Below are 14,788 nucleotides of genomic sequence, written 5' to 3'. Positions count from 1 at the left end.
ATGGCTACACTGGAAAGGAAGTGAATACTCAGGAGCAATTGTGTTGTAATCCTTGGCCACTTGCCTGTTCCCATTGCAACCAGGCCAGCTAGCCGCTAAATCCCCCAGAGCATACAGTATGATCTATAAGTCTCTGGAAGCAGACCATCACACTGGTCCCATCCTACCGAAATCTGCTTCCTGACAAGGTAACAATCTCACCATCCAAGAAAAGCAGTGCCAATGCCAATCAAACCAAGATCTCCAACGTCCAATGTAGAAGAACAGATCTAAAATAGGCCCAAGACAATATGTAAAGCAGTTAGCATGCTGGGAAAACCCACGATGGTCAGGGAAATCATAAATTCTTGTGCTGCTCTTGGCGAGGCATCTCAAGGCCAACTGAGAGACCACCTAAAAGCTCAGCCAGAGTCTCTGGGTGGTCATACACAAGAAAACTCCCTCAATGTCCCTTATAGCAAGCGGATTTGCCTATGTGAGACAGGAGAAGTAGAGACTGTGGATCATGTCCTACTTCACTGTAACTTTTAGATCCTCTCATATAACCCCACGCATACAAAGATTTCCAGGTAGACCAGATGAATTCTACCTAGAGTATCTCTTGTCAGACCTGAACTTTTCAGGTCACAGCTATAGTGGCTAGATTTTGCACAGCAGCCATGAACCGTCGCAGAGAGGTGATAAATTAACACTGTTAAACGTTCTACAGATGGGTTTCTCCTGCTGGTGCTTGTATATTTTGACTTTTAATCTCTCAGTTTTAACTCTATTTTGTTGTTGTTGTTTTGTTTTTAACTATTTTATTGTTCTGACATATGCTGGCTGTTGACTGTAATAAACTTGATTGATTGAACAGATACGGTTAATGGGGTGGGTGCTGGCCCAGTTGACTCCAGCTGGGTGTTTTGTGGTGCATTAGGTGAGGTCTGGGCATGGCAGGTTGATCACTGCTACCTTCAAGAATACCATCCTGCTGTATGAGGGAGAACGACTCGTTCTTATTTGCTTCCTCCTCTAGATTGGCTGATTTCTCTTTTCCATTGAGTTAATCAGTTCAGCTCATCTAACTGCTTTGACAAAGCGTTCTCAAAAGGCCGTATTCGTCTTTGGGGGCCAAGTTTTCTGCCAAAGCTAGCTCTGGAGCAAGATTATTAGAAGATGGATCCATGTTGACAATCTTAAGTCTCCCTTTGTGCTAAATGACCAATCTAAAATTGAATTCAGGTGCTGGGCAGTTTCTTCTCTTGAGTCTTTGTGTTTCTCCATCTCTTTGGGGGTATAAAACTGTGTAATTTTCATTTGTTTTCAATGAAATGAAAACATCTATGTGAAGTTAACTCAAGAAAAGGCATCATTCCCAAACCTCTATAGTCACTTCTAGTAAGAACCATATTCCTGTTTTATCACACTAGTAACAACGGAACTTAATAGGTTTCCAACACAGTGGGAGTAGGAGAGATATTCACATCCTTATGTTCCAGAGTCGTGGTCTATTCTTAGTCACTCAGCTAAATGCTAATTTAGCTGATATGCTTTGTTGTGTTGTCCGGATTAAGGATAAAAGCGTAAAAAGATAAAAAGTAAAAATAGAAGTCTAAAGAAGTTAGTAGAATTATTAAACTAATGTTTCATGCGGTAAGAAGAAAAAAGAGGAACAGGAGGAAACTTTGATGATTAAAACTGGGAGTGAGCCGTAGATAACGATTATTTGGTTCAGCACTATTTAAAACAACTTTAGGGCAGGCAAAACAAGATTAAAAACTATTATAAAAATATTTGGCTGGAAACTCAGCCTTGGAGCTCAATGCCAAAACAAGGATAAAAGAATTAAAACCAACAAGAGAGCCAAGGTGGAAGGCTGATGCTCACGTTGCCCAGCTTTACTTACGCCAACTGTATCTGTTACATAAGCCACGTTGGCACCTTCTTAAAGAATGACGTGAAACATGGCTGCTGTTTGATTTGAAATTTAATGTAGATTGACAAGCTTATTAGCTCCAAGCAAGGGGGCGGGGAACAGTTGGCCAGCTAGAGGCAATTCTCCTCCCATCTCCTCCTCCTAGAGATTTTGGTGATAATTGAAAAGGCTCTGCTGGTCTGACATCTTGCTAAAATCCTGGCTTCTGAAACTGTAAGAGGAACTTAGCAACAGAGCCTGGGTCAATGTTCCTGCATTGAGCAGGGGGTTGGACTCGATGGCCTTGTAGGCCCCTTCCAACTCTGCTATTCTATGATTCTATGATTCTAAGTGTCTGCTTTTCATACTGCTGGACTTTGAGTGATTGAGTTTGTTCTCATCCCCAAAGTTAAATTAAAGTCCTCACTCTGCCATGAAGCTCCCTGGGTGACTTTGGGCTGCTCACAGACTCAGCCTACCTCACAGGGTTATTGTTGTGAAGATAAAATGGAGGGGAGGATGATTATGTAGGCCGCCTTGAGTTTCTTGGAGGAAAAGAGAGGGATATAGAATCATAGAATAGTAGAATTGGAAGGGGCCTCAAAGGCCGTCGAGTCCAACCCCCTGCTCAATGAAGGAATCCACCCTACAGCATACTTGACAGATGGTTGTCCAGCTCCCTCTTGAATGCCTCTAGTGTGGGAGAGCCTACAACCTCCCTAGATCATGGGTTCCATTGTCGTACTGCTCTAACAGTCAGGAAGTTTTTCCTAATGTCCAGCCAGAATCTGACTTCCTGTAACTTGAGCCCATTATTCGGTGTCCTGCACTCTGGGATGATCGAAAAGAGATCCTGGCCCTCCTCTGTGTGACAACCTTTCAAGTATTTGAAGAGTGCTATCATGTCTCAGCTCAATCTTCTCCAGAAGAGAAATGCTCATTTCTCAACAAAAGAAAACTCTCCCCCCCCCCACATTTCCACACTTTAGCCAATGGTTGAGAAGTGCAATGTGCACATTTCCTATTTGTACAAGCCAAAAAACCAAACCAAACCAAACAAAAACAGGTTGAAAACCAAAGCAGGAGCTAGTAAAAACAAGCTTCCTAGTGTGGAGAATTTAGGTGAGTTTGAGAATCACTGGTTCTCCCATGGGTAGGGACGGGTGAGAATTTCATTTCAAGTTGGTTTTCATAGAATCACAGAATCATAGAATAGTAGAGTTGGAAAGGGCCTATAAGGCCATCGAGTCCAACCGCCTGCTCAATGCAGGAATCCACCCTATGGCCAGATGCCTGGTTCCACCATTGATGGTTCACGGTGATTAGATCAGAGTTGGCTGGTGAGGGGCACGTCTTCTCTGTTATTCTCTCTATCAGGCATGCACCACCCATGGGCCACAAATGGGCCTGCAAGCCCTGATGTGTGCTGCCCCCCAAGACCCCCCAGCTGCCACCTCCCTCAAAAAAGGGACACTCACGGTGGCAGTATGGCAAGATTGGAGACAGCCTCCTTGCTACTTCAAAGCAGCCCAGGTTGCTGCTTTATTGCTGCTAATTGCAGCAGTAATGCAGCGATCAGGTTGGGGTCACTGGGACAGGGTAGAATCTGCAGCAGAAAAGGGTAACTAAAATGATTAAGGGGCTGGAGCATCTCCCCTGTGAGGGAAGGTTACAACAGCTGGTATTGTTTAGCTTGGAAAAAAAAGGAGGCTGAGGGGAGACATGATAGAGGGGTACAAAATTATGCCTGGTGTGGAGAACGTGGAGAGGGAGACATTTTTTCCCCTCTCTCAAAATACTAGAACCCAATGGGTTCTCTCTCATCTCACACTATTGCCCCGCTCGTGCTCTTCGCTCCTCTGATGCCATGTTTCTCACCTGCCCAAGGGCCTCTACTTCCCTTGCTCGGCTTCGTCCATTTTCTTCTGCTGCCCCTTACGCCTGGAACGCTCTTCCAGAACATTTGAGAACTACAAGTTCAACCGCAGCTTTTAAAGCTCAACTAAAAACTTTTCTTTTTCCTAAAGCTTTTAAAACTTGATGTTGTGCAGACTTCTACTGTTACTTTCTACTGTTAGTTTTACCCTACCCTGTGCCTGCTTACCCTACCCTGTACCTGTTTGCATTCTCTTCCCCTCCTTATTGTTTTATTATGATTTTATTAGAATGTAAGCCTATGCGGCAGGGTCTTGCTATTTACTGTTTTACTCTGTACAGCACCATGTACACTGATGGTGCTATATAAATAAATAAATAAATAAATAAATAAATAAATAAATAAATATAATAATCCCATGAAGCTGATTGGTGGGAGATCTAGGACAAATAAGAGGAAGTCCTTCTTCACACAGCGCAGAGTTAAATTATGGAACTCACTGCCACAAGATGTAGTGATGGCCACCCATTTGGATGGCTTTAAAAGGGGGTTGGATAAATTCCTGGAGGAGAAGGCTGTCCATTGCTACTAGCGCTGATGGCTGGGTGCTATCTCCAGTATTTGAGGCAGTAAGCCTGGGTGCACCAGTTGCTGGGGAACATGGACGGGAGGGTGCTGTGGCACCATGTCCCACTTGTTCATCCCTGGCCGATGGCTGGTGGGCCCCTGTGTGAACAGAGTGCTGGACTAGATGGACCCTTGGTCTGATCCAGCCTCAGGGATCTTCTGACGTTCTGATGTTTCCCCCCTTCAACCCCAGCAATTTGGATCACTGCTTTTATCTACACAAATAGTGGCAGTGAAGCAGTGGGAGGGGAGGGGGAGGTGAAAGCCTTCCGTGGCAACACAAAGCAGCTGCAGTTAACTGCTTCACTGCCACTAATGCCAGCAGTAGAACAGCAGTCTGGTGGTCACTCCAGTGACCCCCGGATGCGTGTGCACACATGGATTTGAGCACAGTCTCATTTACAGATAAAATAAAATAAAGGCTTGTTCTGCAATGTTTCAATTTGTACATTGGGGAACGTTTGGTTGGTTGGTTGTTTTCTGCAGATTTGGTAGGGTTTGTTTTAAGACTCTGTCTATATAAGACTCCTATTAAAAAAAATCTCCCTCGTACACTGCACAGTTTGAAAGTAGAAAAACTTTTATTTCTAACCAAATAAATAAATAAATACAATTTGTCTTTATAAAAGATAAAGTAACACATAAAGATGAACACAACCACCCACAAAGATAAAATAAGTTTTTCAGGGGGTTCTTTCGGTGCCGGTTGGTGGCAGGGAGGGTGCATTTCCACATATGTTGTTGTTTTCCAGTCCTGCTGAGTTCAGTTGTCCTCTATCTGGCCATTCTCTTCGTCAGGATGTTGATGTAGACGAAACTGGTCCAGAGTTCCCGTTTTACACTCTCCCAACTGCACCTACTGTGTTCCTTCTCTTTGAGGAAACTTCTGATCCTTTGGAAATATTTCCTCAATCTCAGCTTGTTTTTCCATTCGTCCTTCCTTCTCCGTGTCCTTTTTGCTTCTGCAAGGCATCTCTCAATACTTTCAGTTTGGGCGTAGAGCATGTTGAGGAACCTGTAATCATAGAACAACAGAGTGTGAAGGGAGGAATGGTCATGCGTCTTTCCCCACCCACCTCGCCTTGACGCAGAGCCACTCACTCGCCTTCCCCCTGCAACAGACAAAGTGGGCAAAGACTAACCTCTCTCTGTGTGCGGCCGCCCAGCTTGTCTGCAGAAGATCACTGCTTAAAATGCCAAAGAATCCATGGAGTATTTCGTGGACTGCTTTCGTGGCAAGCCATGGTTGATGTATTTCCACGATTTTTTTCGGGAAATCGAATGCTGTCATGTTTTCCAGGCATTCTGGGGAATGCTTCATTCTCATCCCTTTCAGCAGTTCCAGACTATCCGAGTTAAATCTTTGTTGTTGGAGTTTTAGAAAGTTACAGTCCAGCGCTGTGACCTGAGCAGGTAACAGTAGCAGGAGGCACATGAACCCTGCAAGCCTATATCTTTTGCATGCCATGGTGATCGTACCTCAAGTAGTCTCTTCTCCCATCCTTGAGATGTGCTGGTCTTCCGTCTCCCTCTATTTATTTTGTAGGACATGTTTCCTTTCATCATTTGTCTGGTCCTCCAGAATTCCCCTGGTTTCATTTTCACTTTCTGCTTGTCAGCCAGCAATATTTAAATCAAGTAATTTTTGGGTGATTCTAGTTTCTTAAGGTAGTTTTCACCTTTCTTTATCTGGAAGGTACTGTGCACCCTCCCCTGCCCCCCCCTCCCCAGCCCCCCTCCCAATTTAAAAAATGAACGATCGCCCGCTGCCACATGTTGAAAAGTCCTTTGCAATGTAGCTCCAGCCACCTGAAGACATGGGTCCTGCAGCTCAAAGAAGCAGGTTTCTTCCTCTTCATTTTGGGGGTCACTGCTAATCCGTTATAGCCCCCAAGGCTAAATGCAGACACATGTGCGTATGTGTGTGTGTGTAAACTTTTATATCCGTTTTCCTTACCATATCGACACAGCAGAGCAAGGGAACCCAGACAGCAGGGTTGGGAAAGATTTGTGCTTCAGACTTGGAGAACCACCGCCAGTCAGAACAAATAACCCCGGGCTGGATGGATCACTGAAATATTTTTGTGTGTGTGTGTATACAAAAACAATGCTTGGTTAGGAGTTGGTTATTGAAATCGCCAGGCTACCCATGGATGTGCTAGAATCCTGAAAACAGATAGCTGTGGAATCTTAAGTTACCCTAACTACTTAAAACATCTGAAAATGAGCCCCTTTGAACCCCTCTTGCTCAAGATGGGGAACTTGTTAGACCCCCAAATGGTTGGGTCATTCAAGCACGAGACAGTGATGATTACTACAGAAGTTTGATAGAAGATAGATTTTTAAGTCTTTCAAAGTTGGGAGTGGGGGGATTTAATTTTAAATTTTTCTGTGCCTTCCATAGCAGAGTCTTAGAAGAAGCTGTTTAAAAACCAGCAGCATATAAACCAAATAATAATAATAATAATAATAATAATAATAATAATAATAATGATAATAATAGCTCAGCCTCTCCACTAAAAGTAGCTTAAAACAAATTTATTTATTTATTTATTTATTATTTATTTATTTATTACATTTTTATACCGCCCAATAGCCGAAGCCAAATGGTTTTACAAGGCCTGTTCAATAGTCAATGTGAATTGGGGCCAAATATTTATTGCTTTGGAGGGTGTTCCACAAATAAGGGATTGTCTCTAGTGCCGGCCAAAACAGCTGAACCTGTAAGCTGCTTCCAGCCTAGCCTGAAAATAGAATTTGCCAGCAAGTACAAAACACACTGATTACTAGAATAGGCCTGAAAATGGGACACTTTAGCTTTCTCTAGCTCCAGATATGTTTCTCTAGCTCCAGATATGTTGCTCTACAATCCCCATGCTGGCTGGGGACAATGGGAATTGTAGTCCAACACACCAGGTTGGCAAAGCCTTCACTCGCACGTTGAAAGAAGGAACTGAAGGGCAGATGGACAAAGAAACATGCCAGGACAGAGAGGAGAGGAGCAGGCTGACAGACATCTCCAAACCTTACAGCTGCTGCCGATGAGGAAAGTGCCTGATCCAGCAGATTTAGCAGGAGGGATGAGATCATCGTGCCTTCACCTGCCTCTCTCCTGCACCTGTAAAGGAAATATGCTGTACCCCAGTGCCCCAGCACACAAGCTTCCCCTACTGACAAAACGCACCTAACCTAGATCATAGAATCATAGAATAGTAGAGTTGGAAGGGGCCTATAAGGCCATTGAGTCCAACCCCCTGCTCAATGCAATTATCCACCCTAAGGCATACCTGACAGATGGTTGTCCAGCTGCCTCTTGAAGGCCTCTAGTGTGGGAGAGCCCACAACCACCCTAGGTCATTGGTTCCATTGTCATACTGCTCTAACACTCAGGAAGTTTTTCCTGATGTCCAGCCGGAATCTGGCTTCCTTTAACTTGATCCCATTATTCCATGTCCTGCACTCTGGGAGGATCGAGGAGATCCTGGCCCTCCTCTGTGTGACAACCTGTGTGACAACCAAGATGGTGTGTTACCACAACAGGAATCCATCTAGAGCTTCTGGTGCTCTTTTCCTAACCTCTTAAGCCAGTTAACAACGCTAAGGTCACTAGCAAATAAATCTGAAATGGAAGCACTTAGTTTTCTAGCTGGGCAAACTGCATCACAGCCTTGTTGCAGGTTATTATATTTATTGAAAACCTGCCTCATCTTGAAGGTCGGGGTGTATGGCCAAAGCCCGCTCATTCCCAGAGACAAGTTACAGGATACTGTGACTCCAAAATTGAGACCAGCTAGAAGACAGGAGCAGAAGGTAACCCTGTTAGGTCAAGAGCAAAACCAGGAACTGGAATTGAGTGGGAACAGGGTAGCATATATAGGGGTATTAAGACACCCCCATAACCCCCAGGGGCATATTGCAATATATCGGTTTCTGTTTGAGCTTGTGAAGGTGGGCTTTTCTAGGATCTCAAATAAACTACCTTGAACTTAGTTGCATTATTTCATTATATGATTCAAATATATATGATGCAGCCATCAGAATACCAAGTTGCAAAAAAGGTCCTTTTATTTTAAAAACGTTTTTTCTTTACTTTGGTATCAGTTGCATATGCTTGAGGGCTGAGCTAAATTAAAGGAAAAGATCCAGCCAGCTTAAAACTAACCAAGTGGCAACCTTAAATGAGTCAAAAACAAATTTATATTTTGTTGTTGTTTTAAATGCTGAAGTCATCTAGTAACTCCTACAAACATGGCATTAATGTCGTATTTTCGTGCTAATCTCCAGCCTGTAAAACGTAGTTTTTCACCCCTCTTATTTTAGTGTGTTAAAGCAGCAATATATAAACAATTATGAAGGTAGTCGCTATTCAGTGAAACACTTCTGTTTTTCCATATTGCTGTGAATTGCAGAAAGATTCGTTTCGCATGACTGCATGCCTGGCTCTTGGCTATTTTTCCTGGGTTTGGAAACTAGAAAGTTGGGTTTCCCAGCCTGGCTGATATAGTGAAAGCAAAACTGGGCAGAAACCAAACATTCAAAGGGCCTCTCCAAATATGGGCAGTGAAGGTGTGGCCTGAGTGAGGAAGAGATGGAACAACGAAAGAGATGAAGACATGGAGAATAGAACAGAATAGAATAGAATAGAATAGCAGAGCTGGAAGGGGCCTACAAGGCCATCGAGTCCTACCCCCTGCTCAATGCAGGAATCCACCCTAAAGCATCCCCGACAGGTGGTTGTCCAGCGGCCTCTAGTGTGGGAGAGCTCACAACCTCCCTAGGTAACTGATTCCATTGTTGTACTGCTCTAACAGTCAGGAAGTTTTTCCTGATGTCCAGCTGGAATCTGGCTTCCTTTAACTTGAGCCTGTTATTCTGTGTCCTGCACTCTGGGAGGATTGAGAAGAGATCCTGGCCCTCCTCTGTGACAACCTTTCAAGTATTTGAAGAGTGCTCTCATGTCTCCCCTCAATCTTCTCTTCTCCAGGCTAAACATGCCCAGTTCTTTCAGTCTCTCTTCATAGGGCTTTGTTTCCAGACCCCCGATCATCCTGGTTGCCCTCCTCTGAACACGCTCCAGCTTGTCTGTGTCCTTCTTGAATTGTGGAGCCCAGAACTGGACACAATACTCTAGATGAGGCCTAAGCAGGGCCGAATAGAGAGGAACCAGTACCTCGCGTGATTTGGAAGCTATTTCTGTGCAGTTTAATTCCTGGCTTATTCCTCTGGTATCCCTTTTGAAGATCCTGGCAATGAGGTAGTAAGAAAAGCTGACAGGAAAGGAAGACCAGTCAGATATCTCACCAAATCATTGTTTGTACAATGATAATAATAGTATAAAACCCTCAACCTGGTTTGCACTTCCAAATCTAGAGTTGGCATGAAACGAGAGTTGCCTGCTTTCCTTCTCCACCTGCTCCCCTCGGCATGCCTGTTTCTCTGATTCTGGTTCAGGGACCATCAGAGATGGAGCTACAGCAATAATTTCGATCTGTCAAACTTCACATCAAGCCATTGTTTTTCAAACCATGCCTTCTGATTGAACTGACAGACCAGTCTCACTTTTTCTTTTTTATTCAGCAGTAGTCCGCGTTGCATAGTAGAACAAGAATTGTATAAAATTGTATATTTCAGTGACTTATAAACTCCACTTTTCTGTACGTTTATCCAATGAGCCTGATGAACTTATGTCCTTAATTTAGTGTGATATTTGAGCTGTGCTTGGAAAGTTGCTTTGACCACGTTAAGCAGCAGCTGTCTTCTGGCAGAATGTGAGCCAATGGGAGTTGTGGGCAGCAATGGAATAAAGGGATGTTAATTTTCCTTGTTTTCCTTCTGCCATTTCTTGCTAATTACCGTATGTCTTCGATTGTAAGACACCATCGATTGTAAGATGCACACTAATTTCAGTACCACCAACAGAAAAAAAAGCTTTGATTCTAAGAAATAATAAACGCACCCGTGATTCTAAGACGCACCCCGTTTTTAGAGATGTTTATATGGGGGAAAAGTGTGCCTTAGAATCAAAGAAATACGGTATATGAGCTCATGGCTGTAATGAGGGATGTCAGCTGGCTTCATTGTGGTGTTGATGTTTACTTTTCTTCAGGATTACTATGGAATTACATTCCCTGCTCCTGCAACCTTGACGGGGAGAGAAGGGAGCCTTGCTAACAACCCGTACTCAGGTGAGTTGTTGCTACCAAATGGAGAAAGTGATAGAATCATAGGATCAAAGAATAGTTGAGCTGGAAGGGGCCTATAAGGCCATCAAGTCCAACCCCCTGCTCAATGCAGGAATCCACCCTAAAGCATCCCTGACAGATGGTTGTCCAGCTGCCTCTTGAAGGCCTTGAGTGTGGGAGAGCCCACAACCTCCCTAGATCATTGACTAGATAGACCAATGTTCTGATTCATAGTATCATAGAAGAGTAGAGTTGGAAGGGGCCTATAAAGCCATCGAATCCAACGCCCTGCTCAATGCAGGAATCCACCTTAAAGCACCCCTGACAGATGGTAGTCCAGCTGCCTCTTGCAGGCCTCTAGTGTGGGAGAGCCCACAACCTCTCTGGGTCATTGGTTTCATTGTCGTACTGCTCTAACAGTCAGGAAGTTTTTCCTGATGTCCAGCAGGAATCTAACTTCCTGTCAGTTGAGCCTGTTATTCCGTGTCCTGCACTCTGGGAGGATCGAGAAGAGATCCTGGCCCTCCTCTGTGTGACAACTTTTTAAGTATTTGAAGAGTGCTATCATTTCTTCTCTTCTGCAGGCTAAACAGGCCCAGTTCTTCCAGTCTCTCCTCATAGGGCTTTGTTTCTAGACCCCTGATCATCCTCGTTGCCCTCCTCTACTTAGCTATTGGGGGTTGCTAGATCCATCTTTTAGAACTAAGTGAACTTGTGCATCTCCAATGACCACACTGCAGACCAGATGCTTAAATATTAAGTCTTCGTTTCCAAATGCATCTGTCTGGCCATTGTGAGAACAGACAAGCCTTTGGTCTGATGCGGTCAAGCTGTTCTTACGTTCATCCAGCTCAGGGTGGTTTGAGCAGCAGTGAAACAAAGTGAGGGTCCAAAGTAACACCTAACAAAAAGTCTTCTATTTTATAAATGCAGTTAAATGTTACTAAGGGCTTGTTTGCTGAAAGTAAAAAGGTTGGACTCACCCATTTCCACCCAGAAGGAATTCAGTGTTAGGACGTCTACTGAGAATCATTTGGGCTCTGTCATGTGATTTCTACAAGAGGTGGAAAGCATGTTTTTGATTTTGTCCATATGTTTACAAATGCAACTAGCCTCATACCTAATATAGGAAAAGCCACTTAATTTGAGTTAAAGTCCCCAAAAATGTGGGTATTAAAAAGTCTTGTGGAAATGTACTTTCCTCTTCCTGTGACTAGCCATGAATTAAAGATTTACGTTAATCCATTGCCAATCTGTAGTTTTTGCTTCTGAGTAATCTCTCCCTTATAATACAGCAGTTTCAGACAGTTCTGTACTCCCTGTGAAAGACCATTTAATCTTAGATTTCTAACCTAGCCTTTGTCCTGATGTGTTGGCTTTCTATATGCAAGGAAATTTTATTTGTTTTCCATGGGAGAGCATCATGTGAGCCCCCTGCACTCCCCCTCCCTCAGTAGTCCAAATACTACAAACCAGACACCATGTTATCACCTCATCGGCTGTTTTTGTGAGAACTGGCTCTCCAATTCATCCTCGTAGCCGTTAAGGTTCAAGCCGTTAAGGTTCAAAACTCTTGGCAAGGTTGCCTAAGAGTTAAGGCAGTAATACCCAATTGGGAGGAGGTGCTACTGTACCGAGAGAAACCCATGGATGAGCCAAGGGCCGCTATCAAAGAGGAGGCTTCCTGCTGGCATTGTGAGATAAACTCCCCTGGCCCTGCCCACTTCTGCTCAGCCTGCACGTGCAAGTGGTTGCGTCATTCTCACTGCTTAGGCAGAGATGCAGTAGAATTATTATTATGTACTACATTTATATACCGCCCCATAGCCGAAGCTTTCTGGGTGATTTACAAAGATTGACCCCATGCTCTAAGGAGGACTCCTTACAGGAGCTGCGTCTCCACCTCTGGAGGCAGAATCAGGGGCTTGGCTTCTCTGCTGGGGGCTAATTCTTGTCCTTAACACTCTCCCTCTTCCCCCTCTAAAAGTAAACCTCTTCAAGTATAAGACTGGAATGAACTTCCCAGTGTGATCTGTGTGCCCCAGCTTTTGCTGGAAACATGAATAGTCCAGAGTTGGGATCTCTAGGTTCTCTCCAGAGCTGGCCCTATTTTGAGCCCCTTTGCAACGGGCAAAGTCCAAGCAGAGCAGCGTGGTGGAGCCTTTTAACGTTGGAGGGGAGGGCATGAGAGAAAGTGTGACAGGTGGGCAGGGCCCGACACACAACCCTGGGTATGAACTGCATCGGTTTTCAGGGGTCCGTCCCTGGCCAGTAGGAGGTACTGTAGAACGAGTGATGGAGGGATGGGGAGAGGAATAATACTGCCAAGTAGACTTGGGCCTTGAAGCTCAGCCTCAAGGGTGGGGCTTGGGAGTCTCCAGATCCTCAGTGTCTGCCTAAATCCTTGAGTGTAGAAAGCCATGTGATTCCTGATGTTCTCTTTCATGGTGCTTTCTCCCCCCCCAGGTGATGTAACAAAATTTGGCCGTGGAGATTCTGCCTCACCTGCACCTGCTACCACCCTGGCTCAGGCACAGCAGAACCAGACACAGACACATCATACGGCTCAGCAGACCTTCCTCAATGCCACGCTACCGCCAGGGTACAGCTACACCGGGTTGCCCTATTATGCTGGCGTGCCGGGAGTCCCCAGCGCATTCCAGTACGGGCCCACCATGTTTGTAAGTCTCAGGAGACACCAAAATTGCACTTGAGCTGTTTTTCCCAAGACATGTAGTTCTCAGAGATTCTGTGGGGAGGATCTTCTAGTCAATGGGTTTTACAGGGCAAAGAGGGATTCTGAGAATCCTGGAAAGGGTGGGGGGAATTGCACCCTGCATGTCAGTGTGATTGGGGAGGCATTCTATTGGGTTGTCTGATGGTTCACCCATTTTCTTCCTTTCTTTCTGTGGGTGGGTTGTGCTCCAGATTGGATCGCCGGGTTTGAAGTCTGGAAGGATTCCTGTTCTCTCCACCCCTGCCCAAACTTCCCGGTCCCTTGGTCAAATAGGTCCTGGGGGATTTTTGCTTTTCTCCTACAGCGTGTGTAGCTACGTCCCCCGAAGGTGTTTGCCACGCAAACACTTCTTCTGCGGTTCTCCCCGTGTTCTCTGATGGTGCCATATTGTTGTCTAGATTGTTTATTGCCCGTGTGGGGGCAGAGGATAGCCCTGCCAAGAGCCAGGCCCCCCATCGTGGCGGGCCTTTAGGAAAGTGACTGTTTTACTCTGGCCTTCCCCGGATTATGTTTTATCGGACTGGACTGTAGCTGCAACTGCCTGTTGTAGGGCTTTGTTTTACGCGGGCGTTGGTTGTTTTGGGGAAATGTGTGCTGCTGTTGCTGTTTTTACTGTTTTTGTTAGATGAGTTTTATTGTCCGTTGCCTGGAAGAGCTCTTACCCTGGAAGTTGGCCAAGAAATATTTTAAATGAATAAAATAAATAAATTCAGCAGATGAACTGTGGTGGTTAACGGAAGGGTCCCACATTGTGTGCACTTGTGGAAGAATGAGCCTGAGGCTGTGGGTCCCAGCCAGGAAAGAGGGCCTAGATGTCTTGGGCCAGGGGTCACTAGCATCTGAAACAACAACAGTGGAAGTGGTGGCATGGCCCTGGGTGCAGCCCACTATAGACCAAGGTGCACCCAGTAGCGGACTGCTGATCCACCCGTTGGAAGCCAGCATCTTGGTCAGTGGATAGGAAAGTACTAAAGGGAAGCGGAGGGCAGAGTATTTTTCTCTTCTTAGAATCATAGAATGGCAGAGTTGGAAGGGGCCTACAAGGCCATCGAGTCCAACCCCCTGCTCAATGCAGGAATCCACCCTAAAGCATCCCTGACGGAGGGTTGTCCACCTGCCTCTTGAAGGCCTCTAGTGTGGGAGAGGCCACAACCTCCCTAGGTGGTGGTGGTGGTGGTTTCCTCTTCCTCCTCCTCCTCCTCCTCCTCCTCCTCCTCCTCCTCTTCTTGAAGAGAGCATAGCAATTGCTGGATGACCATGCTGGTGTGAGGCGTAGGTCTAAAGTGGACGGGAAATAAGAATAAGATCGGAAGAAGTGTTGGATAACTGGAAAGGGTTTAGTTTTGCTCTTGCAGGAAAATAACGCAGTGAATGATCAGCGAGAGCTGCTCTTTAATTTCAGGAATTTTGTGCACACAATCAATATTACTTGAATCCAAAGTTCCAAGGATGTGTATTTCTGTCCCTTC

At 45.1% G+C, this 14,788-nt stretch overlaps 2 protein-coding genes across 3 annotated transcripts in view; one reads left to right on the top strand and one right to left on the bottom strand.

The window, feature by feature from the left end:
• Nucleotides 1-14,788, top strand: part of UBAP2 (ubiquitin associated protein 2) — a 132,678-nt gene that overhangs the window by 90,865 nt on the left and 27,025 nt on the right. For both annotated transcript variants that reach the window (XM_063128313.1, XM_063128312.1), the window contains exons 22-23: nucleotides 10,507-10,585; nucleotides 13,049-13,263. In XM_063128313.1, coding sequence (XP_062984383.1) covers nucleotides 10,507-10,585; nucleotides 13,049-13,263 — 294 coding nt within the window. The remainder of the gene's footprint in view (nucleotides 1-10,506; nucleotides 10,586-13,048; nucleotides 13,264-14,788) is intronic.
• Nucleotides 5,175-5,868, bottom strand: LOC134400126 (interferon-like). Its single transcript, XM_063128414.1, has 2 exons — nucleotides 5,543-5,868; nucleotides 5,175-5,415 (listed from the first exon to the last, which is right to left on the bottom strand). The coding sequence occupies exons 1-2, from the start codon at nucleotides 5,866-5,868 to the stop codon at nucleotides 5,175-5,177; spliced, it is 567 nt and encodes a 188-aa protein (XP_062984484.1).

Source organism: Elgaria multicarinata, chromosome 6 (assembly GCF_023053635.1).
Source record: "Elgaria multicarinata webbii isolate HBS135686 ecotype San Diego chromosome 6, rElgMul1.1.pri, whole genome shotgun sequence".
Lineage (NCBI taxonomy): Eukaryota > Metazoa > Chordata > Lepidosauria > Squamata > Anguidae > Elgaria > Elgaria multicarinata.
The sequence above is the reverse complement of the archived record's forward strand: the minus strand, read 5'-3'. Positions and strand labels throughout refer to the sequence as shown.